At 55.0% G+C, this 25405-nt stretch overlaps 1 protein-coding gene across 3 annotated transcripts in view; it reads right to left on the reverse strand.

The window, feature by feature from the left end:
- Positions 1–469: 469 nt before the first annotated feature.
- The window catches only part of LRRC27 (leucine rich repeat containing 27), a 43229-nt gene continuing 18293 nt past the window's right edge, over positions 470–25405 (reverse strand). The window contains exons 6-11 of one of the 3 annotated variants that reach the window (XM_014856842.3): positions 21655–22030; positions 20393–20539; positions 17306–17402; positions 12342–12460; positions 10344–10473; positions 470–1419 (exon numbers count right to left, since the gene is read on the reverse strand). In XM_014856842.3, the coding sequence (XP_014712328.3) occupies positions 1273–1419; positions 10344–10473; positions 12342–12460; positions 17306–17402; positions 20393–20539; positions 21655–22030 (1016 nt within the window). In that variant the 3' untranslated portion in view covers positions 470–1272. Of the gene's footprint in view, positions 1420–8235; positions 10222–10343; positions 10474–12341; positions 12461–15616; positions 16283–17305; positions 17403–20392; positions 20540–21654; positions 22031–25405 lie in introns of those variants that run through there. The other 2 variants (XM_014856843.3, XR_011506907.1) reach the window with 2 other exon arrangements.

Below are 25405 nucleotides of genomic sequence, written 5' to 3' on the forward strand. Positions count from 1 at the left end.
TCCTGAGTTTCGCTTCTCTCTCACGACCTGTGTGGGGTCCTCCCGTCTGGATGCTTACGATGGGGCCCCAGCTCTCACTCCCACTGCGAGTCTGGTTTCTAGGAGCCATCAGTGTCGCTGTGGTTTCTGGCTATAGAGTCCACATTTACCAGTGGGGCTCAGAGTTTCCCCAGACCCTAAGCGTGTGGGTCTTGATGCCCCCAACCCTCTTCCTGCTGCTCTCAGTGGTCCTGACCCTGACGAGTGAGAGTGGGGCCAGGAAAAGCGAGCAGACCCCCTGACATCCATCCATCTCAGACCTGGGGACCCCATTCCCCGAGGGGCCAGGGCACTGGGACCTTCTGAGGGGGCCTGGACACCCTGTGTGGCTACTACAACCAGAGTGAGGCCGGTGGCCACAAGGGCCCGGGTCCAGGTCATCTGAAGGACTTGATGCTATAAATTTGACAACTTGGATGAAATGCAAAAATTCATTAAAAACATATTTACTAAAGTTAACACAAAAACAGAAAATCTGAATAATCCTATATCTATTAAAGAAATCAAATCAAAGATGTTTTCAAGATCAAGCCCTTATTTAACATCCAATCAGACCTACAGGGCAGAGACCCGTCAGAATCTGAATAGCCTGGTGAGGACGTGATAAAGACTGCTCTGTGGATGGAGGCCCGGGAGCCACAGGGCAGGGCTGTGCCCACTGCGCCCACTGCCCCACGTGCAGGGCGAGGCCAAGGGGCACCTGCTGCCCCACATGCAGGGCGAGGCCAAGGCTGCCAGCAGGTGAGCTCCCCAATGCCCTCGAGCAAGCTGCCCTCCCTCCAGGGCAGACAGGACCACAGGGCTTCTGACCTGGCAGGAATTGGAGACCTGGCCTCCCCCACAATAGAACAGGGAGTCACTGAAAGCTGTGATTACATTTGTGACCTGGGTGGCAGAGTGGCAGAGGGGGAGGGGCAGGTGCTAACATCCAGAACATTCTGTCAACTGGACTGGCAGAAACATGTCGACAGAAACGAACAGCACGCGGCTTGTTTACAGCAGTCTCTTCTCAAGCAGCTCAAACCTTTACAGCCCCAGAAAAGCAGCAGAAATGAGAAGAAGAGGCGTCTGAATAAATCACCAGAGTTACATCAAATCCCAATAGATCCCCCCGCACCCCCACCACACACGAGACACCTGAGGACAGGACGCCCAGCCGAGGGTCGGGTCGGTGATGTCTCAGTCAGTACAGGCGACACCTTGCCATTAGTATCTGTAAACTTTTTCAGATTCTTAATATTTCGTGTTAAAAAATATATTCTGAGGCTGTGATGCAGGCGGGCGAAGTGACAGGTTTCCAGAGAGAGCTGTGAATCGGTGATTTTCGCTCAAAGTCGATCCCAATTTTAGTTTCATTACTTCATCCTGTAGCTTTCTGCCCTTGGGGAGAAAAGGAGGGGGTGGAAGTTAGCCAGGCGGGCGGACCTGGGACAGCATTGCACCTCTGGCTCTGACAGGCTGGCCCCATGGAGGTGAGCAGAGCCGTCGCCTGCTCAGGGGCGGCCCCTCCTCAAGGAGCCAGGTGGGCACGCCTGCCCCACCTCCCCTCCTTGTGAGGACCACCACCTCTCCAGACAGACACGTGGGCTGCTCGCCTGGGCCCCCTCCAGGGCCCACCTTGGCGTCCTGGGCACACAGCCATCTGAAGAAATGCCAATCAACGAACAGGCAAAGGGAGAGCCAGGCTCTCCTGCTCCATCCCCAAGGGGCTCGTTGACCAACCTGCCGACCATGATTGCACCTGAGACCCACACCTGCCCTGGGCAGGCAGGGCCACGAGGGCCACCCTCGTTCACAGACACAGGGATGGCCGAGCCTGGAATCAGGGGCAGGCTTTCTGCTCCAAATCCCACATTCCCAGACAGTCTGCTGGGCCAGAAAGAGGTGACAGGGGCACGAGGCCCCGCGGCCCTCAGGTGGGCCAGAGCCAGCAGCCCAGAGCCGGCCCTTTCCAGCCTCTGCCTCACAGAACTGGGCCAGCAGCACCTGTGTCTGCAGGGCTGGGACCTCCCCACCCCAGGGAGGGGGCACTTCTCTCTCCTCCTTCGTGCTCCCTTCCTTCCCCGCTCCCTCCTCCTCCCCCCTCCCTCCTCCTCCCCCCTCCCCTCAGACCTGCCTCCCTGGGGCATAACCCGGACCTCCACCTCAAGCCCAGGCACCCTGAGACTCCGCACCCCCTCCTCCCCTCATAGTTGGGGTCGAATCCACATTCAGGTTTCTGTGTTATGAGCAGGTAAACACTGCTTGCTGCTGATCCAACAAGAATCTGCTGGTGCCACTTTCTTTCCCGTGGAAATCTGTGTTCTTTGTGGAATCCGGACCTGCTCCTTTAAAACACTTACTTTGTTTCCTCCACACCTGTCACTGAATCCTCCCAAACTGTGGAACTCCGCTCCACATCCCTCTCCCCAGGTCAGTCCTCAGACTCATCTGTCTCTGCTGGAGAGACCCTCTGGGGTCCTCGCTGGCTGCCATTGGGGCTCCTGGCCACTCGTTGGTCAGCTCCCTTTTTTGGGGACACTTGCTTCCTCCTCGGTTTGCCCCTTGTTGTGGGAGAAGGCGTCCCGCGGTGGCTTCCAGGGACGGCTGTGTGGGAAGAGTCCTCGCCTCCACTCTGTGCTGGCGCCTGGCTTGGCGTCTGTGCACGAGCCCCCGCCCAGGCTGCAGACGGCTCTGCCGCCGTGAGGAGCGGCTCCACCGTCTTTCCTGCTCCTCAGCGTGTGCCCCATTCCCTCCCCACCGCCACAACCTCACGGGGTCCCCTCCTCTCGGTTCAGGACCCCGAGCCTGGGGCGGGGCACAAGGCAGGCTTTCCATCTGGACACGCGTTCCTTGGTGAGAAACCTTCTTGCGTCTTCTGGATTCACCTCTCCCAGGATCTGCCCGGTGGCGTCACCCCTCGGCCAGTCCTCCAGGTCAGCTCCTCCGTTTCCCTCTCTCCTCTTCCCTTCGCTCTGCTTCCTAGGGGACTCACTCCACTTCACCTATTGATTCACATTTTTTTTAATTTTTAAAAATTTTTGCCATATTTTTAACTTAACTCCGAGTTCTTGGCAATCTGAGAGTTCTGTTTCTATAACCACTTGTTTCGTGGGAGCAAAATTTTCTATTATCATCCAGAGGATCTCATTCTCGTTTTCAATTTTTAGTTTCTTTCCAGTGGCCCCGCCTCTTCCACGAGCACCTTCCCAGGCGGTGGCAGCGGCTCCAGCCTCCTGCTTCTTGGGCCTTCCCCGGAGGCTGCTCAAGCCTGGCTCCCAGCCCCTCCAGGAGGAGGCGCTAAAACGAGATTCCATCGGGTGTGTGTGGCACGGGGCTTCAGCTGGGAGGCAGCCTTGTCGGCTGGGTCAGGCCAGGGATGCCCGAGGGTCAGGATTCTCTGGTCATTTGTGTTGGTCAGGTGACTTCTTCAGTGAAGACCCTCCTATCTTGTGACTAGAGGGGATGGGCTGGCCCCCAGCACCAGCGCAGGCCGGAGCCTCCCCACTCGCCGCGCTCAGGAAAGCCTCCGGGCCTTAGTGGAGTGGTGCCTCCTTGTTCACCCTCTCCAGAGACCACACCCTAGGCCTCCTGCTGGGTGGGCTGGAGTCAGCCGCTGACAGGCAGGGTGGGGAGGAGAGCCTGGGGCCTCATCTGACCTCGCACACTTTCACCTCTCACCCTGTTTCAGTTTCCCAGTCCTGTGTTTGGGGGTTAGCTTCCTGTGGGCACTCCTCTCAGTTGGCCCTTCCACTGCCTCACTAGGTGGCTTTCTTCTTCCCAAACCACACTGGCCTGAGTGTGGGTTAGGATGCAGGCCTAGCAGCTGTAACAGAGATCCAGATGATGGCGGTGGAACACCAGGTGGAGGGTTTACCTAAGAGGGCAGCTCTAGGTGTTGGAGAACATTACTCTGCTCCTCAATCCAAGGCTTTCACCTCAGGGTCTGAGATGGCTGCCCCAGCTCCTGCCATCATGTTTGCATTCCAGCCAGAGAGAGGGGAAGACAAGCTCAGGAAGTTTATGCACATTTTCCACTCCCATCCTATTGGCTAGAAGGTAGTCACATGCCCTCGTCTAGCCACAAGGGAGGCTGGGAAGCACGGCCTTTAATGGGGTGGCACGTGCTCTGTGACAAATGACAACAGGAGAAGTCGACATTTCTCCACTTTGTCTGCTCTGAGGAGTCCGCATACTTTGCTCCTTTCCTGTCATTCTGCTGGAGTCTCGGGGCGGACTGAAGATTAACCCATGTGCAGAATGGCTGTGCACCCCTGGAGGGCAGGTCCACTGGCTGGCCTGTTCTCAGCATGTCCCTCTTCTGTCTGGCTGTTTCTGGCTCTCACCAGGCGTCCATCCTGGCCGTCCACTCTCACACCAGCTCTGGCCAGGGCGCTTGTGTCTCCCACAGCCGGCATACCAGCTGCGAGAGCTGCTCACTGACCACTGGCCTGGCGCTTGGCCACCACACTGCTGTGCAGAAGGAAACCAGAGGGGAAGGAGGCAGGCTGGACACGACACCTCTGCTTCCGAGGGGCTGGGTGGGAGCTCGTATGGTGCACACATGTCTCACCTCGCATGCCCGCCCTGGGCTGCAGCGAGGCCCGCCCACGGGGACTCCGCGCCAGCTGCGGACAGGCCAGGGCTCTGGCTCCAGTGCTGCCTCAGGGTGGAGGCTCCAGAGGACAGGCCTGGGTTGGCGCACGAGCACTTGGGGCCCAGGCGCTCCTGCTCACGGGAGCTCCGCCAGGACCAGCCCTCCTGCGGGAGGCAGAAGGACAGGCTCACCCCCAGGGCAGGCAGAGCTGAGCCGTCCTCTCCCCAGGACTGGACAGACTTGTTCCCCACCCGGGCGAAAAGACACAGCACTCTTCTTTTTGGCTAGTGGTCCTGTGTGGGCGGTATAAAAAAAGATGGTCACTTGAAATGGACTGGGCCTTGGGAGAGTCAGGTCCTCAGAGGGAAATTTCAGAAAACAAAAGGATAATCAAGATCATCTCCTAAAATGAAGCTATCAGACCGCCCCGCTATGCCCGCCGACACATCCCACCAGCCTCAGGGGCCCCTCTCGCCCAGCTGTGCTCCACGGCCTGGATCTCATTCCCAATTGTTTTGAACTTGAGAACCTTCTACCGCTGGCCTGGCCGATCCTGAACAGAGTTGCGAGGGGAGATGAGGAGCGTCTTTCGTGTACTTTCCCTAGCACCTCAATCACAGCCCAGACGCGCAGGCGGGCCCTGCTGGAGGCGAGCGGGATGCAGGAGGGCAGGAAGGAGCTGCCAGAGCAGCCAACGCCACCGGGAAGAGCAGGACAGTGTGCCTCGACACCGCCAACTTCCACGGGGCGAGACAGGCTGCTTCCCAACTGTGTTCCTGAGAACTTACACGTCGCGCCTTCCTCTGGCTCTCCCGACGCCAGGACGTGGCAGGAAGGAAGCGAATGCTGTGGGAACACTTGGGCCTCTGCGAGCCCAGAGCTGCACGGACCGTGTGGCCGCGGGGAGTGGGCATTTCCAGCTCTCCTTGGTGGGGCAGCACGTCCCTCCTCCCTGAAGCTCCGAGAGTCACCTGGGAGCCAGGCCCTCAGCAGCAACCCAGGGTGGCCGAGCTGCCCACGTCTCAAGAAACTTGGGTAGATGTCTTTAATCACAGAAAAGCAGAGAGAAGCTTTAAAGCCTGAAGTAAACTCAGTGGCTCGTGTCCCCAAGGGGGCAGCACAGAGTTGCGCACAGGCTCGGGGTCCAGACAAACCTGGGTTGTCTCAAAGGCCAGCTGTACCGCGTCACCTTGGGCCGGTCGCCCCATCTTCCAGGGGCTCGGCTTTCCGTCCTGTGAAGTGGGCAGACACCACCTTCCCCACGTGGTAGCTGTGACAGAGAAGGAAGAGACGAGCCTGCGCTGGAGCAGGCATTCGAGACCATCCACTGCGGTTTCCTTCGTGTCACTCTCTTCTGGTCTACTGGCTCTCCCTCCCTGGGGCAGCAGGGCACTCTGAGCTCCTTCCTCGGGGAAGGGGTCACCGGGGAACAGTGCAGAGCACAAGAGCCAGTGCTCAGGTTTCAGTTTCAAAATAGACTTTTTTGAAATTAATAGATTTTCTTTCTGTAGAGTAGTTTCCATCCTCCACCAGACGGTCACTTGTCACAAGGGAAGGAGCAGCACTGACACATCGTCAGCACGAGTCCACAGTCCACACGGGGCTTCACTCAGCGTCACACCTTCTGTGCGCCTGGACGTGTGAGGACACAGACCCACCATCATAGCATCGCAGAGTTTCACTGCCCCACCGCCTCTGAGCTCCGCCTGTTCAGCCCTCTCTCCCCCAAACCCTGGCAAAGAATGATTTTTTTTACTGTCTCCATAGTTTTACCCTTTTCCAGAATGCTGTATAGTCGAAATAATAGAGTACGTAGCCTTTTCAGATTGGCTTCTGTCACTTAGTAACGTGCATTTAAGGTTCCTCCATGTCTTTTCATGGCTTGAGAGCTCATTTCTTTCCAGGGCTGAGTAATACTCTACTGTATGGATGGACCGCAGCTTATCCAGTCTCCTACTGAAGGATGTGTTGGTTGCTTCCAAGTTTTGACAATTACGGACAAAGCTGCTAGAAACATCCGCGTGCAGGTTTTTGTGTGGACATGGTGTCAACTCTCGGGTAAACTCCAAAGAGCATCATTGCGGGATGGATAGTTAAGAGTAGGTTGAATTTTGTTAGAAATTGCCAAACTGTCTTCCAAAGTGTCTGCACCATTTTGCATCCTCACCAGCAACGAATCTGAGTTTGGGACGCTCCACATCCTCACCAGCATTTGGTGTTTTCAGCGTTCACAGCCATTCTAACAGGTGTGTGGTGGTATCTGCTTGTTTTAATTTGCAATTCCTAATGACCTGTGATGTCAAGCATCTATATAGTTAACATCTATATATCTTCTTTGATAAGGTGTCTGTTGAGAGCTGTGGACCATTTGTTAATTGGGTTGTTTTCTTATTGTTGAGTTTTTAAGACTTCTTTGTATATTTGGGATAACAGTTCTTTATTAAATGAGTCTTGCAAATATTTTCTCCAAGTCTGGGGCTTGTCTTATTCTTTTGACAGTGTCTTTCACAGAACAGAATTTTTAAATTTTAATGAAGTCAACTTACCCGTTTTTTCTTTCATGCTCCTGAAGTTCTATGTAAATAGTCATCGCCAGCTCAAGGTCTTCCAGATTTTCTCCCATGTTGTCTTCTGGGAGTTTTGTATTTTACATGTAGGTCTGTGATCCATTTTTTTTTTATAACTTTGTTGAGATATAACTGATATACAAAAAACCTACATATATTTAATGTATACAGTCTGATGAGAGTGAGCCACTTTGAGTAAATTTTTGTGAAGGGAGTAAGGTCTGTGTCTAGATTCATTTTTCTGACATGGATGTCCAGTTGTCCATGGATAGCCAGCACTATCTAGAAGTGTTGCAGACTATCTTTGCTCCATTGAGTTGCGTTTCTTCCTTTGTCAAAGATCAGTTGACTATATTTAGGTGAGTCTATTTCTGGACTCTCTCTTGTGTTCCATCGATCAATTTGTCTGTGCTTTCACCAATGCCCCACTGTCTTGATCACTGTAGCTTTATGGTAAGTCTTGATGTTGGGTAGCGTTAATCCTCCAACTTTGTCCCTCTCCTGCCATAGCATGTTGGGTGTTCTGGGTCTCTTGCCTCTCCATATAAACTTTACAATTAGTTTGTTGATATCCACAAAATAACTTGCCAGGAGTTTGAATGAGATTGCATTGAACCTACAGACCAAGTTGGGAAGAACTGACATCTTGACAATATTGAGTCTTCCTAATCATGAACACGGAACATCTTTCCATATATTTGGGTCTTTCTTGGTCTCTTTCATCAGAGTTTTGTAGTTTTCCTCATATAGATTTTGTACATATTTTGTTAGATTTATGCCTAGCACCATTTTTTTTTGGTGCTAATGTAAACGGTATTGTGTTTTTAATTTCAAACTCCACTTGGTTCATTGCTGGTATACAGTAAGTGACTGACTTTTGTATATCAACCTTGTATCCTGCAACCTTGCTATAATCGCTTGTTAGTTTGAGGAACTTTTTTGGTTGATTCTTTGGGATTTTCTACTTGGACAATCATGTCATCTGAGAACAAACACAGTTTTATCTCTTCCATCTTAATCTGTGTAACCTTTATTTCTTTTTTTTCTTTTATTGACTTATTGCATTAGCTAGGATTTCCAATACGATGTTGAAATAGTGAGGAGGACACACTTACCTTGTTCCAGATCTTAGGGGAAAAGCATCTAGTTTCTAACATTAAGTATGATGCTAGCTGTAGTTTCTGTAGATGTTCTTTTTCAAGTGGAGGAAGTTCCCCTCGATTCCTAGTTTGCCGAGAGTTTTTATCATTAATGAGTGTTGGATTTTTTTTTTTTTTTTGAGGAAGATTAGCCCCGAGCTAAGACCTGCTGCCAATCCTCCTCTTTTTGCTGAGGAAGACTGGCCCTGAGGTAACATCCGTGTCCATCTTCTTCCACTTTATATGTGGGACGCCTACCACAGCATGGCTTGCCAAGCGGTGCCATGTCCGCACCCGGGATCCAAACTGGGGAACCCTGGGCCACCGAAGTGTAACGTGCAAACTTAACCACTGCACCACTGGGCCGGCCCCAGTGAGTGTTGGATTTTGTCGAACACTTTTTCTGCATCTCTATGATTATGTGATTTTTCCTCTTTAGCCATGATGTGATGCATTACACAAACTTATTTTCAAATGTTGAATGAGCCTTCCACACCTGGCATAGATTCCACTTGGTCGTCACAAATAATTCTTTTTAAACTTTGCTGAATTCAATTTGCTAATATTCTGTTGAGGATTTCTGCCTCTTGTTCATGAGAGAGATCGGCCTGCACTCTTCCCCTCACGTAACGTCTTTGGTCTTCGTATTAGGGTAATGCTGGCCTCACAGAGCGAGTTAGGAAGTATCCATCGGCTTCCATCTTCTGGAAGAGATTGTGGAGTTGGTATAATTTCTTCCTTAACTGTTTCACAGAATTCATCAGTGAACCCATTGGAAAATTATTAACTATTGATTAAATTGAATAGATATTGGCCTAGTCAGATTGTCTGTTTCTTCTTGTGTGAGTTTTAGCACATAGCGTCTTTCAAGGAATTGGTCCATTTCATGTAGGTTATCAAATTTGTGAGCCTAGAGTTGTTCATAACACCAAACAGACTTTTGAGTCCATAATCTGAAGCAGTGGGTTCAGATCAGATATTTAGAAGCCCTGAGAGGTAGGATTTTGGGCGTCCAAGGATGAAGCTATATGCATTAACAACAGATTTGGAGAGAACAAAGGCTCACCTGAGGCAGGTGAAATTCTCCGGGCTGGGAAGGAAAATGGTCTGAGAAGAGGGGGCCGCGTCTGACCAGGTGGGGTCTCTCAAGTGGCCCAGCCCAGCCTGCCCTCCTCCCTCCCTCATCCCCGCCTGGGCCCCAGCAAAGAGGGGACAACAGCAACGGAGCCCTCAAATGAGGTGTGGGGATGGTGCCGCTGGCTCTGGGGGCATGGCCCAGCGCCACCCAGACCCAAGTGGCTGCACCAGGGTGCGACATGAAGATCTGAACCACCCCATGAGCCAGGGGCCTGGGTGGTCTCGGAGAACAGGCATGTCTTCCTGCGGCCATGAGAAGCGAGGGCACACTGGCATCACGGTTCTCGTCAAGGCCTGGTCACTCTCGGCGAGGGCAGCGGCTTCCTTTCACAGGCTGGATGGCCTGACTGTGTGTCATTCAGGGTGGAACAGTGTCTTCCTTGATCACTGCATGACTCTCAGAATCCCAGACGTCTCTGCACACACAGTAGGTGCTTATCAGTGTCTGTGGAACAGATGGACGATGCCAGCAGCTGGGTGAGAAGACACCAACCGTCCCAGCACATGAACACTGTGGCCCGTCAGCACGTGGCCCAGATGCAGCCAAGGCCGTCTCCGCAGCGGCAGCCCTCACGGCCCTGCCAGGCTCTGCTGGGCAGGAGCGTCAGGTGAGGACCCCACAGACACGTCCTGTCCCATCCACTGATAACGCAGAGACTGCTGCCGGGGACCGTCAGGTGGCGCAACGAACACATCTGAGGGCTCACACTCGCAGAAACATTTCCTTATCCTCCGACCAACCGAAATTCTGGAACGTCCCACGCTGTAGGCACATAAAACGCCTCCTCACAATTTTAGAGAATGCATGCTCTGCAAAGGCATAGCAAGTTCTCTTTGATTTTTAATAAAATAATTTGTTTTTAAATAGAGCCAACAAATACTTACAATTTCCAAGTCCTGTGTAGCCTTCCTTATTTCCTCGAGTGGGACCATCCCCCGAAACCTTTTCCTTCGTTCGTGCATTTGCTCTATGTGCTGCTTTAGCTTTTCTTCTAAATCCCCCTCTTGGGCGGCACTGAGAAAGCAAAGGGCAATAAGAGAATGATTTTACACTTTGAGCCTCAGCGATTTCAATTCCAACAGGGGAGAAAGAGTTTTCCTTTTCTCCTCCAGAACAAATCACAGTCCTGGGGCTTGTATGCCCTCCCAATGCAGTGACAGCACAGCCATAAGAGGTCCCTGCTCCCTCCAGGCCCCTGCTCCCTCTGGGCCCCGTTCCCTCCGGCCCCGCTCCCTCTGGGCCCAGCTCACGGACAGACCCCCAGCCGCCTCTCCCAGCCCTTCTCCTTAGCTTAAAAGCCACTGGAACACACACTCTCCTTTAGAAACTTCAAATTCATTTAAGATATTATTTAGGACACAGCATGTTGTGCTACACAAAGGAGAAGAGTGTGTCTTTGTTTTCCTATGAAATACACACTTTTCATGAGTCCTCAGAAGAGCACAGAATATTGTATAAAGTGAGGATTTTAGACCTACTTGTTCTGCTAGCATCAGGGATTTGGGTTCCTGTCCTTTGACTTTAAGCATGATCACACTCAGATGGCAGAGAGACCCGAGACCCTGCTGCAGCGTCTCACACCCCACAGACCCCCGTAGCGCCTCGGGCGTGGGGTGCCGAGGCGCGTCCATCCAGAGCACCAATGCTCCCGCCGCCCGGCCTCCCACCGCACTGCACCCAGCAGCAAGGTCTGTCTCTGTTTCGTTTGCTTTTCAGAATAACTGTTGCGGAGATAGCATGGCAGCCTCCCGCATCCTGCACAACAGGCCCCAGGGTCCGGCGCACTCTCGCCAAGTGCCGCAGACTCCTGTTATTAGTAAACTCATGCCTGCAGGGCAGCGGGCAGTCTGTGGATGGACGTGGGCTGCTGTGAGCTTTCTAAGGGCCCATCAGGGTGACCCAGATGCCCTGGGGGATGTGAGAGAACATGCAAACGCTGTCAATTTTAGTCTAAACCATCCCCAATGGCTGGGGGCTGATTCAATCTGCAGACCTGGAGTTTCTCCCAGAGCTCCTGGCCAAGAGGGGAATGATTCCCTGAGAAAAGAAGACCCCCTCGCTGCCCCATGCATTCCATCGTGACCTGCCTCCAGGCCTCTAGGACCTCAAGTGGTCTCCAGAGCTGCTACAATACACAGCAGGGGGCCGTGCAGCCGGGCAGCCGGCCGGTCCTCCCAGGAAAGGGCTGCGGGCCAGGAGCAGGTGCATCCCCCATGGCCCACAGCTCACTTCGGCTCTGGCTCTGAGCCCGGGGGAGCCTCCTCCACTGCATACCCGCAGGGGGCCTGGTGTGGGCAGGAGCAGGCCACAAAAGCAAGAAGGGCATAGCAGGGCCATGCCGAAGCCTCAGGGCTTCCTGGTGTCTCCGGGCTGCCTGAGAAGTGTGTGTGTGATGCAGAGGGGAGGAATCAGAGGGTGAAGTTTCTTGGCAAAATGCACAGACAGACACACACACACATACACGGAGGTTCAGTCTGGTGGGGGGTCTTTATAGACAAGGCCTCAGAGCAGCTGAGGAAGGATGGGCACGCTTAGCAGTAATTCCAGGGGTGCAGACGCTAGACCACTACCCACTGTGAACCCGGGAAAACCAAAGAAATGCTTGCTGATGAGGTTAAAGGGGTCACATGCCAGGACCCCAGAGCAGCTGCCACTCTGGGTGGGGAAAGGGCTTCTAGGGGCCGAGGGGACCTAAGTGGGAAGTGGCTATGGGGGCTCCCTGGGGGCAGGGACCACGCCTCTCCCACTCTCCATCTGTCCCTGAGCCTACCACATGCCTGGACTCCAGGAGGCACTCAGCAGGGGCTGGGGGGCAGGGAGCAAATGCACGTGGCAGCAGGGGACTGAGCCCCAGGAGTTCTGGAGCACAACCCATTACTAACCCCATTTCTTTACTTGCTGGCGATGATTTCTCTTTGCTTTGTCTCATTTTTCCAAATGAATTCTTTGGTATTTTCTCATTATCCATCAGATCTGTGGCAAAGGGAATCTTTGATGCCACCTAGGAAAACACAAGATGCTCTCAGGATCCAAGACAAGGCTGCTGTCAACACAAAGCGTCTTCCAGGAGCATCACACAGTTTCACATCTGCGAGGGAGTCAATAACTGATATCTAGAGAATGCTGTTCTCACACCCAGGCCATCAGCCTGAGGCCTCGGCTCCCTCCTGCTCCCGCCTCAGGCTTGGCTGGACCTCTCTGCAGAGGCCTTCCCGGCCGGCCCAGGTGGAAAGGCAGAGCGCAGGGACACACGGCGTGCTGCCCCAGGTGACACCCACTCGGAATTCTGTCAGCACAACAGACAGAAAACACATGACCTACAATGGGTGCGAGTCCTTCAGAGAGATGGGACTGCATTCCTAAGCCACGAAGTTTCAAGCTGATACAGAATTGCTAACGCATGACTGACCGACAGGGAGAGAAAGCAGAAAGTCTTGTAGTCAGAAAGCTGCATTATAAACCCATCGGTCCTGGATCAACGACGTGATGAAACGGCACAAACAAACTTTGAAAACTTACGAGAAATTCTTCAGTGCTGGTTTTTGATAAAAACCACTGCGATTCCACGTGAAAACACGCAACTTCCACACGTAAACAGGACACAGTTAGAGCTCAGCTGCACCCCATTAACCAGCCCTACCCCGCCCCCAAGGCGGCGAGCAGCCACTGCCGGCTCCAGGGGTCCCAGAGCTCCGGATGGCAGGTCTCAAAGACGTCAACAGCCCCCTGCTATGGCCCAGGGTCTCCTAAACAACATTTTCTTGACCCCACCCCCAGAAGGCCTCGAGAGCCAAGCACGGCTGAGGCTGTGGGTCATGGGACTTGCTGGGCGTGGGCGGTGGCCAGGAGGCAGCCGGCGGGGAGAAGGGTGACGGCGGGGCAGAGGGCGACAGGATAAAGGCTGACCTGTTCTGGAAAGCTCTCTGTAAGAATCCACAGACTGCTTACATTTATTGCGTAACAACAAATTCCTTAAAACTTCTACAGCATTGCACAAACTGGGCTCACACAGCACCACAGATGCTGGAAAGCTCGCTGTTCCTGGGGCCTGTGACATCACACCAGGTTTCTGCTCGCCTGGACCCGGCGTGTCTCAGCCACAGAGTGCCATCCTCCAACTCCAGCCTGACTCCCTCTCCCCTGCTCCCTAGCTACTGGCTGTGCCTTCTGGAATCTTCCTTTCCCCTCCGTCCTTCTTGGGCCACACCTGGGTGTCAGGTCGGAGCTCTGGGCTCTCCTACACGGTGTCCTGACCAGTTGCTGCACCACCCCCAACCTTGGCTCCCCCTATCACTCGTCTGTGCTCTCAGCCGGGTGAGCTTTGATAAAACGCCCCTTTGGGCTTGGCCCCGGGCTGCCGAGGGATCTCCCATAACCCCATGCCTGATGCACAAGCCTGAGAACCAGACTGACCCCCTCCTACCTCAGGGAGCTTTACACATGTGGGTGCGTGTGTGTATACTTGCGTGTGTGTCTGCCTGTGTGTGTTGGGACAGTATAGCTGCTACGAAAGGAGAGAGGGTGCACCTCTCAGGGCATCTGGAAGCCGGACAGCGGGAGGAACAGGGCAAGTGTGAGTGCAGGGAGGAGGCTGGGTGGGCTCCTGGGGGGGTTGAACCTCCTCCCAGGGGCTCCTCCAGCTGGAGTCTGGTGGCGTCAATGCAAGTGCTTACCAAGACTGTCTGGAACTGTCTTATCTGTCAGGTCACCTCTACACGGATTACCAGGGCAGGACCTTGTCTTTCCGTGTCATCAGTGCCACTCTAGCACATGCCTGACTCTTAAGAGGGGTTTAACACCTGGGAAGTGTGGGAGGGAGGGGGCACGGGGAAAGGGAGAGGACAGAGGGAGAGGGAGAGGGGAGGCAGAGGAGGGAAAGTGGGGGGAGAGCAAGGGGGAGCAGGCATGGCCTTCCAACCCTCCCTCGGCCCCACGCCCACTATGCTGCCAGGCTGCGGACACAGCAGAATTACAACTATCTGCTGACTGTCAGAGCTGCACGCTTCCAGTTAATCAGGACTCTCCCAAACATTATTCCCACAGAAGAAAGGAACAAATGCTAAACCCAGCAGGTGTTTTTTTTTAAGTCAGACATTTCATTTTGTTTTTAAAAATATTAAAAGTATGATTTGGAAAGGAGCCAGCCCAGCCATATTTTACTATTACTAGAAAATAAGAGGAGGGAGATCCACCCAATACCCAGTCTAACGAGACAGCAAAGCAGCACACACACGGAGCAGGAGGGGGGAGCAGTGCCCTTCCGCCCCCAGGACCGCCCTGCACCGAGTGCGCCCTGCGTCCCCCCCCCGCCCCTCTGCAGGAGGCCCTCGGACGGGACTGAAGCCATGTGGCCCTTTCCTACTGGGGACACACAGATGGTCTTCATTTATTCATGTCCGCCCTGCAGACGACACTGAAACGCTCAGATGCGTCTTTGCATATAGACGCTTACGGTGTGGCTGCTTCTGTTTCTGTAAGATGCTCTACTCGAGTGTTCACAGAAAGGTGTGTTCTCAATAGACCTTTTGCACGAAGCTGAAGCGGCCGTGGCAGCAGCAACTGGGAGCATTCCCCTCACAGCCTTCCCGCCCCGTGTCACCCTCACTCCTCTCGGCCACCCTAGCAGGTGACACCGCGCCTCCTGAGCGGGTGGGGCCCTGTCACTATTTGTCGCATTTGGGCCTCCCTGTCTGTGAACTGCCTGTCACACTCTTTGCCCATTTTCCCACTGGATTCTTTAACTTTTAAAAATCTACTTATAATCCTTCTTCATATTTTAGGTAGTAATCTTTTGTCACAAACATCACAAATATTTTCCCCTGTCTTTTGACTTTGATTACAGTATTTAGGCCATATGACATATTTCAGTTTTATGAAGTAAAATTTTTCTACTCTTAGTTTAGAGCTCCTGGATTTCCCAGTTTACTTAGAGGTGACAGGGAGCTCGGTTTCCTTGAAAGCTGCTGCGGCTCTGACATCACTAACAGTAAAGGAACATGAAAGCTCGCAGAGAAGACAGCTTCAGGGTCTGGAACACCTTTAGGAGAACAAGCCATTCTAATTCTGTCCCCCTAGACAGATTTCTCTAGTCAGAACCACGTGTCACGTGAACGAACAGATCCCGTGGGAAAGGCCACAGTCCCAGGGGCCCTCTCACCTGTCACTCTGAGGACCTGGCGGCCGAGCGAAGCCCAGCCAGGCCGGGGGCTGGGGGGCTATCACAGCAGGCCAGAACTGGGCAGGCAACCTCAGCCAGCAGGCAGGGCCCAGTGACTCCAACCGCACCTGAATTGGAAGGTTTCCAATGCTGGAAATCAGGGCGTCCCACCATGACCTTCCACTAGGACTATATGGTCCCTCTTTTGTTTTCAAAGTTAACAAACCACTCCTCATTTGGACGGACAAAGGCAACTTGGGAAGTGTTAGGTGGCAGAAGAATTCGATCACAAAGATTCCCGATAGGAGACGGACCTCAGGAGGCTAAGAAGCAGGCACAAGCATGCGAGAAGCAGCAACTGCACATCCCAGCGTCCTCCCAAGGGATGCACCAGCCTCGGGGCGAAGACGGCGCCTCTCCAGGGAGGGACCAAGGTCCGCCGACGCCACATCCCGTGATGTGCTACACAGACAGACGCGGCTTCACTTCTGTGCTCTTCCAGCCCTGAATGCAAGACCTCAGCCCGATCGTGAGAAGCATCAGACAAGTAACTGAGATGAATGAGACGGCCGACAAAATAACTGGTCAGTACACGTCAAAACTGCAAGGCCAGGGTGGACAGCCTGCGGGACACTGTGGGGACATGGCAGCCAAGCGCTGGGGACCCTGGAGCAAAGAAGGACGTCAGTGAGAACATGGTGAGTCCAGCGTTCCTGTCGTCACAGCACCATCCCACTGTCAGGCCCGGGCCCGAGCACGTCTGTGGTGGCGGAAGATGTGAACACAGGCGAGCTGGGCAGGGGCACACGGAGACCACGCGCTCTCGGCAACCTTTCTCTAAATTTAAAGTTAGTTCAAAATAAAGTTACAAGAAAAACAGACCCCTGGGCTGTCCAAGTGGCTGCCTACCCACCTGCTCACCCTGCTGTGAGATGGAGGCCCCGTGGCTCAGGGTGCCTTCCCCCACTTCGGGGGCCTAGAGGCAATCCCCGGCCTTGTGGGGTCACACACAGTGAACATTTCCTCACAGAACTGAGAAACCATGGTGACCAAGTTCAAAGGCACCCTGCCCACTGCTCCCAGGGCACAGGCCAGCAGGTGCGGTCCAGGCCTCCGTGCCTGTCTGGGCTGAGACCCCTAGACGGTTCAGGAGGAAAAAGGGAAAAGGGGCTACCCTCAGGTCAACCTGTGCACCACACAACGGGGGAGCTGGTGACCCCAGTGTTTGCCACCATCCTTGGGAACGGAGGGGACAGGCCGCTGAGCCACTGCTTCATGGCTTCCAAGGTGACCAGCCTCCCAGGGCTGAGACCAAGGGCAAGGAGACCCTGTGGCACCTCAACTCCAGGTGTTTGCTTCCTCAGTTTCTCCCACCCCGTCCCGCCTTCCTCATGGGAGACCTGACTCCTCAGATAGAAAGGAAACACCGGTCAGAAGGCAGAGAGGTGGTGGTCGAGGGTGCAGACACAGACCCTCCCATCTATGGAGGTCCCACCAGCCCCACAGTCACACGTCGGTCTGCAGGCAGATTGCTGACTCTCTGGGTCGCAGCCTCTTACTTCAGGAAGCAGGGGCATCTGCAGACCCCTCTGCCCCACGTGACTGAACAGGACTCGTGAGCACGGTGTCCTCCGTGGAGCTGTCCACACCGTGGTCCCACTGCTGTTAGGCCCCCGCCCACCCGCATACCAGCGTCCTCTGTGGGGGCAGGAGCTCGCTCAGCTCCTCCTTCTTCCTCTTCATCAGCTGGGTGTGCTCTCTCCACTCCTGCAGCACTCTCCTATCCCTGGGGAAAACACGTCACAGTGTCACTGTCACAGTCAGCAGCAGCTTCAAGCAGAGCTCACGAGGACTTCACTGCTGCTCATAAAGCTTCCCACAAAAGCCCTTCACCCCTGGTCCCTGCGTCCAGAGGGGAGACGCCAGCTGGACACAAGAACACTGAGGGCAGGTTCCGATGAGCATGTTTGGGCAGAGCTGGGTACTCGGATCCTGGCCCAAGGCTCTCTGTGGGGGGTGGGGCAAGGCAGCCCTCCTCGAGCCCCACTGGGTGAGGCATCAGGAGGCGGCTGGGCTGGGGCTGTGGCCAGAGCTGGGGCACCAGGCCCTCAGCATCCATGGTCTACGTCAGGTCTGAAAGAGCATCACTGACGGGCCAACTTCCTTCCAGAAACTTGCATTTCACTTTAGAGAGCGAGTGTCCCGTCTTCCCACCCTCCTCCTGTGGCATCACCACGCGTGGGCACCCCCTCCTGTGGCATCGCTGCACGAGGGCACCCCCTCCTGTGGCATCGCCGCATGCGGGCACCCCCTCCTGTGGCATCACCACGCGCGGGCACCCCCTCCTGTGGCATCGCTGTACGAGGGCACCCCCTCCTGTGGCATTGTTACACCATGGGCACCGTCTCACCCGCCGCATGGTCAGCCCCCTGCAGCAATACATGAGGGGATGCTCTGCCCACAGTGTTGAGGCTGGGCCAGGCTCTGGCACCATAATGCTTGCGGAATTCCTCAATGGAACGTGTGGCTGTGGTTATGGCTTTGGGGATGGGGTGAGGTCCCTGTGAATCCTCCAGGGGCCCAGGGCTCCACCCACCATGCACTCTGGGTTCTGGAAGCCACCTTTCCAGTCCAGGTCTCCACCTGGCTGTTTGAGTCAACGCCTGGATCTTCCGTTAGATTTCTGTAGTCAGCACCCCTCCCCATCCCGCCCCCAAGTCTGGCCCCCTCATCTCCCCGCTCAGCTGACAGCTCCGTCCTTGGCCCAGATCCTTGGCCGCCATCCAAGACTCGCCCTGGCCTCTCCAGCCCTGGGCTCTTCCACCCTCAGGGCCACAGTCCCGGGCCCACCTGGCTGTGCCGGCCGCCTTGCTGCGGGGGGCCTCCATCCTGCCCTCAGCGCTACGGGATGCGGGACTTTTAGGCGCCGCGGAACTTGGCTCCATCCTCCCCAGGCTCCTACCCTGACCCATAGGCTTTGCTGTTTCTGGCAGCTGTGTGTTGCTATTTCAGAGCCCCATGAGGGCCAGCTGGCCTCCTCCGCACCTCTGCAGAGGACTCCTCACCTGCGAACTGCTTCCTGCCCTGCCTGGCTGGTTCCTGAGCCCCCAGCCCCAAGCCGAGCTCGTGCCCCCGTTCTCCTCCACCCAGCACTCCTCACGTGGAGTCATGACTTGGTGACACGTCACCCTGGGCTGTGCTCCTGGGCACAAGGCTCCATCTCAGTCTCCACCACCTCGTGGTGAAAGGGGACAGGAGGGACCCACTCCCACTCCTTGAGAGGCATGGGGTGAAGTTCTTGGGAGCTACAGGTGCACAGATAACCAGGGGCAGGACCAGGGTCCAGGGGCTGTGATGGGAGAGGAAGCCACGGCACAGGACTCCGCAAGCTGTCACCAAGGAGGCCACAGAACGACGTCTCAGGGTCCCAGGCAGAGAAACTAAGGAGACAGCTCGCGCCTGCCCTTTGTATCAAGAGCTTCCTGCAGTGAAGGTGTGCAGCATCCCGAGCACCACAGGGCCTGACTGCGCCGTATGAGGATGCGCGCTCCTGCCTGCTGCACCTGCAGCGGCCTGGGCTGCTCCGAGTGTCCACCCCCAGCCAGGCGCCCACCTGTGCCACCTCTCCCTGCATCGCCCCGATCGGGGGCCTGGCCAAGATGGAGGGGAAGGTGGCAGTGGAGGGAGAGCGGGACGCACATGTGAATGCGAGGAGCAGCACAGCCGTGGAGGCGGAAGCACTTGTCTAAAGAGTTGCGCAGGGCAGGGCCATGGGGCCAGTCCCAGAACATGACACCAGGAGACAGGCAGAGCCAGGAGACATGGCGTGCCGGACCAGCTCTGAGGGTCTAACATCACCCATCCTTCCACTGAAGGGAAAGAAACTCGACTGGACAAGTCTGTCTTGGGGTCGAGGGGATAAGCAGTGGACAGCAAAAACACGTGTTCTGTGGACAGTCTGCATCTGCCAGGGTCCCAAGAGAAAACACGTTCATGTGGGATGATCTCAGGAGGGTTTATTTACAAAGGGACTATTCACAGGGGAGGGCAGTGCAGGGCCTGCTGGGAATATCAGGCTGTAGCCCCTCCCAGCCCCCAGGACTGGGGGAGGGGAGGAATGGTTGCCAGCACCAGGAGAGGAAATCATAGAGCCACAATGTGAGGGACTCCGCCAGCACCGGGCAGCCCTCGTGGGGAGGGGCGGGGGAGTAAAGACTCTGCCCTCCCTCTGCCCCTTCTCTCCCACCTCCGGCTGGGGCCCCACTGGCCAAACCCAACCAGAAGGTGAGGGCCAACGGGGTACTGTGGACACTGTCCATGCTGACTGACCTCCTGGGGCCCAGAGCACAGCAGAGATGGGCGGTCGGCAGAGCTGGAGGACAGAGACAGTGAGGAGAGGGTCGACCACAGCCAGCAACAGGCCCAACGAGGCAGGGGCAAGAGTGAACTTTATTGACGAGCGTGTTATTTTTAAATAACTTTCCTTAGAACAGACCTGTAAGCCAGGTGATTGAAGGGAGAGGAGGGCGGATAAAGGAAGAACAAGAAATCAGAGGAAACACGAGAGCAGGAAGGTGGATGAGAAGGAATGGCCTGTGCGGCCGTGCCCACGCCCGCCCAGAACGGCCTCACGCACACCAGGTGCCGCAAACCCGACAAGAAGCAGCAGGCCACCATCCAGACGAAGCAAAAAGCAGACCCCGCTCAGCCGGGCACTGAGCCCCGCATCCAAGCCTACCCCCGACCCCAGCCAGCGGCTGTGGCACCAGAGCTCACCTTCTCCGCTGCTCCATCAGGGCGTGCTTCTCCCTGAGCTCCCGGAGGGCCGCAGCCCGGCTCTCCTCCAGCCTCCTTGCCCCAATCACTGCCTGGTGCGACAACGGGAGGGCAGGCAGGATGCTCCTGAAGGAGGGGGTCTTCCTTCTAGAATTACACAAGCTTTTTAGCCGAATGTCGAACAAAACCCTGCAAGGAACACTCACACCTGCAGGACAGGGTTAGAGAACAAACACCCAGAACATGGAGGGTGCACAGTGGAACAACTGACGGCTACAGACACAGTGGCCAGGAAATCGGCCCCCTGGGCCACTGCCGGGCCAGCAAGTGCAGGGCAGGGCTGGGGGCCGCGTGTGGGGCCCCAGCCTCACGGTGCCAGCCCTCCATTCCCACCTCCAGGCCACCAATCGGACCCCCAAAGGCCATGAGCCAGATCTAAATCTGAAAGACAGGACGAAACTGTCAAGTGCCCTGAAAAGGCTGACCATAAGCTATTCGGATAAATCATCCTTGTCCACGAGAGAATTAAGAGAATGAATGGAGGGAGGGAGGAAGAGGTTCCTAAATAGCAGTGGCCTTAGAACATTCCTGTCCTTAGATGTACGACTGTGGACTGAGGACATCACGGCAGCCTCAGAGGCGACGCCAGGCTGCACCGCGAACCACACTGCAGGCTCCCAGCTCTTCAAGGTTACAATCGGCTATGATATGTTAACATATGTTTATTTTGAAAATTTTCAAACTTACAGAACAGGTGAGAGAACAGTGCAGCAGACACCTGAGTGTTCTCCACTTGGCCCTGGACACGGCCCTGTCACACTCACTTCTCCCGGCTGCCCCACAGTCTCACCACCACAGGCGCCCCGCACACGTGCTCTGCCGCCGCAGGGCAAGCCGTGCGGCGCCACAAACCAGAGTAACCGCTAAGAGCCAATTTCTGTCCCCACGGCATGATACCCACCCCGTCGAATGTATGATCTACATTCACATTTTGTTTGACCACATTCTCTCTCTCTCTCTTTACGTGTTCATCCACATGTGCGTGCACATCACACACACCACACACACACACGAGTTGAGTTTTTCTCTGGGGTAAGCTCCTCCTTGGAGGCTGTGTTCTGGGTAACTTCAACCCTGAACCAGGGCTGGCATCCGCTACATAATAACTGATGGCAATGCAGGCACACATCTACCTGATGTTTTAAAAAAAAATCACAACTTTGCGAAGATCAAGAAAATGCACCTTTCCTTTCAAATCGTACCTGAAAGCGTGTCTTCGGCTGGAACGCTCTTTCTCCCTGGTGTTCAACGCTGCCTTGAGGTTGGGAGGCAATTCCATTGGTAAGAGCTGGTTTTCAAGAACTTCTGCTTGTTCGTTCTCCACAATCTCCTGCCGCAGCTTCCAGAAGCGCCTGATCTCCTCCTCACTCGGCCAGTCTTCCGAGGAGTCGGTGGACTTTCTGAGCTCAGTCAGGTCTAGTTTTTCAACAGGCGGGAAAAAGTCTGCCTTTTCTTTCAACGTGGTCCCCTTTCCATCCTGAGAGGTAATGGCTTCCCTGTCAGGCACACGGTCTTCGGATAAATCCAACAAGGGATGAGGCAGCTCACTTACGTTCATCTTTTTAACTTGTGAAATTGCTAGCAGAAAAAATGCTGTGTTAGTGCACTGTGCTCTGACACGGCCCCTGAGACTCAGAGACTCAAACAAACCCGGTGACCAGCTCCCTCCGCAGGGAAGACTTGGGGTGGGGGTGACCAGCTCCCTCCGCAGGGAAGGCCTGGGGTGGGGCTGGGGTGGGGGTGACCAGCTCCCTCCGCAGGGAAGACCTGGGGTGGGGGTGGGCTGGGGGCGACCGGCTCCCTCCGCAGGGAAGGCCTGGGGTGGGGGTGGGGGTGACCAGCTCCCTCTGCAGGGAAGGCCTGGGGTGGGGGGTGGGGGTGACCGGCTCCCTCTGCCCTAGGCCCTCACACTCCATACAAATCCATATAAATCAAGATACTTTTCTGCTTCCCCCAGGTCTTTTAGTATCTTTATTCTAATTGATTTTTTGCCCATGTACCTGTTGTTTTTGTTTGGCAATGCTTTTGTTGACTAAACACTTTTATTTTTGGCTCTAGGTAAATTATTTGAGAGAAAACTGCCCTGAAACGCATTCATCCACTATTTGTGCCGGGTCCCAGACCAGGCGTTGGAGCTGTGGTGCCTCCTGACCCGATGAGGCCTCTGCTCCAGCAGGACACAGATTGGGACCACTCACAGGGCGGGGCACGCCCACCACACTGGGCACGGCATCCTTGCCACGCACTCCAGACTTGTGGGCCCTGTGTGTTCTTCAGCAAATTTCATACAGCTTTGCCCACTGCACGTTCCTTCTTGTAAAAAGCGAATTCATTTTCAGCCCTCCAAGCCTAATTTATTTAGCTACTTTCTACCTTTTTTCCAGTCAATTACACATCTATATATTTCAACCAATGCAGCCTTCTTTGTAAAAAAACAAATGAAAATTGCAATGAGGTTGAAAGATGATGAGAAAGAATGTTGATAATCTTAATGTTAATTACACATTAAAATATTAAATTCTAAAAAATGTTTTTCAGTGTCAGTGGTTTGCAATTTTTCTTTTAAGCAAAAGCTTTTCTCTAGACACAACGTCAGGGAGGAGCGCTCGCAACATGAGACAGGTGACAGCTCTGGTGTTAAATGGCGTCCTTACTGCACACGCCCAGCACCACCCCAGGGCCCGGGCTCTTCTGTACCACCACCGAGTGTGACCCGAGCTGGCGCCATACCAGACACGGCACAGGACAGTGCGCTCCTGATGGCTACATGCTCTCCACCGCTACACGCTCCAGCCGGTGTCTTTGAAGAAAAATAGTTTACAAAATGGGCAAAGATATGCTTTTAAAAGTCCTAAGGAATTGTAAAAGTCCCCCAAAGTACAAGTGACTAGAAATAAGCATATCTGACCAATTTGCTTGCAGACACTCAACTGAGAGCCAGAGCCAAACTGAAACTCACGGACATATCGCCAAACAAGAGGACTGGAAATGCCAGCAAAACTCGTTTTTAAAGTCAAGCAAAAGGGCAAAATGTAAAAAATGTACATAACTGCTGAAAATTCACCCTACATAGCACAAAAAACATTAATACATGAAAAAAGAGTCAAGAAATACTTACTTTTGACCAATTACTTGATGTATCTTTAACTTTTATTTTGCAAGAACAGCACAGAGAAGTCGGAGCCCCGCCTGTGCCACAGCTTTAGCGCCCTGCCCCGAGTGCCCTCTCTCCCCTCTCTCACCCTGTGTCTGCATGTCTAGCAGTGTTCTTTTCTAAAACGTCTGCGAGCGATGTTCAGATGTCAGGCCCCTTACCCTCAGATCAAGAACACACAGCACAAAACCACAGTCCAGCCACCAAAACCAGGACCGTGACACTGACAGCTTCTGTTATCAAACCTGCAGACCTTACTCACATCTGCCAACTGTCCCAATAATGTCCTCTGTCACTCATTCCTGGCCCAGGATCCAATCTGGATGGAGCACACTCTGTTTCCTGATTCCCTAGCCTCTTTCAATGGGAACACTCCCTCACCGTTCCCTCTCTTGAAGAGCACAGACCGTCTTGCGATCGTTCTTGTGTTGGGGTCTGCCTGTGTTTCCTCGTGCCCCCTGCATCCCAGCCCCCGAGCTGCTGCCCCAAGGTTCTGCCCATTCTGACCTCACACAGCCCAGCAGTTGCTGTGTCCATGCCCTCACTTCTTGTCTCTCCTCAGCCATCCCACAGGCTCACCGACCCCCAGTTTCCTGCCAGGCACCTCCAGGGCATTAGTCCAATGGCTACTTTCCTTTTCTGTCCTCATTTACAGGACTTTTAGGCAGCATCTGATGCCAGTGCATTTGCCCCCACCTCCTCCACATGTGTGCCCCCACCTGCCTCACCACTTGCCCCCACCTCCCTCCTCCCCCACCATCTACCCCCCAACACGCCTCCCAGGCCCGTGCAGCATCACCCCCCTGGGTCTGCCCCATCTCCACTGAGGCCCCTCTCTGTCCCTCTGCTGCTCTTCCTCCTCTGTCCACTTCCCACTGTCCGAGGGCCCCCGGTTCTGACTGAAGCCCCCACACGGCCCTCCAGACAATGTCCTCCAGCCCTCCCTTCATGGGACATGTAGCACCCATGACACCTCATCTACATTGCAAGCCCCTCTCTCCCATTTCACTGGATTCCAGGCTCTGACGGCCAAGAAGGCTGCTCACCACCTCATCTCTGCTGTGCACACAGTCAGCATCCAGAGTCCGCATGGCCACCAGGGCGCCCGTATCAGCCAGCTGGTTCTGCACCAGGGCAGCCCCTCTCTGAGCAAGGCCCCACCATCCACTCAACTGCTCAAGTCAGGGCCCCGAGTCCTCCTAGACTGTCTCTGTCCCTCCGTCCCAACATCCCGTCCACCAGTGAGGCTGCCAGCTCCACCTCCAAAGGGCACGTATCTCACCTGCCTCGCCTCCCTCTCCCCCTCCCCCAGCCCTGCCTCTCCCTCCCCTTTCCCCTCCCCTCCCCCAGCCCTGCCTCTCCCTCCACCTCCCCCTCCCCCAGCCCTGCCTCTCCCTCCCCTTTCCCCTCCCCTTCCCCGGCCCTGCCTCTCCATCCACCTCTCCCTCCCCTAGCCCTGCCTCTCCCTCCACCTCCCCCTCCCCCAGCCCTGCCTCTCCCTCCCCTTCCCCAGCCCTGCCTCTCCATCCCTCTCCCCCTCCCCCAGCCCTGCCTCTCCCTCCCCTTTCCCCTCCCCTCCCCCAGCCCTGCCTCTCCCTCCCCTTTCCCCTCCCCTCCCCCAGCCCTGCCTCTCCCTCCCCTTTCCCCTCCCCTTCCCTGGCCCTGTCTCTCCATCCACCTCCTCCTCGCCCAGCCCTGCCTCCTCCTGCCTCGGATGATGCCTTTGAACAAGCAGCTAGACAGATCTTCTAAAGAACCAAATCCTTCCCTCCTCTGCTTACTTCCCATCTCACTTGGGG

Source organism: Equus asinus, chromosome 2 (assembly GCF_041296235.1).
Source record: "Equus asinus isolate D_3611 breed Donkey chromosome 2, EquAss-T2T_v2, whole genome shotgun sequence".
NCBI classification, from domain to species: Eukaryota; Metazoa; Chordata; class Mammalia; order Perissodactyla; family Equidae; genus Equus; species Equus asinus.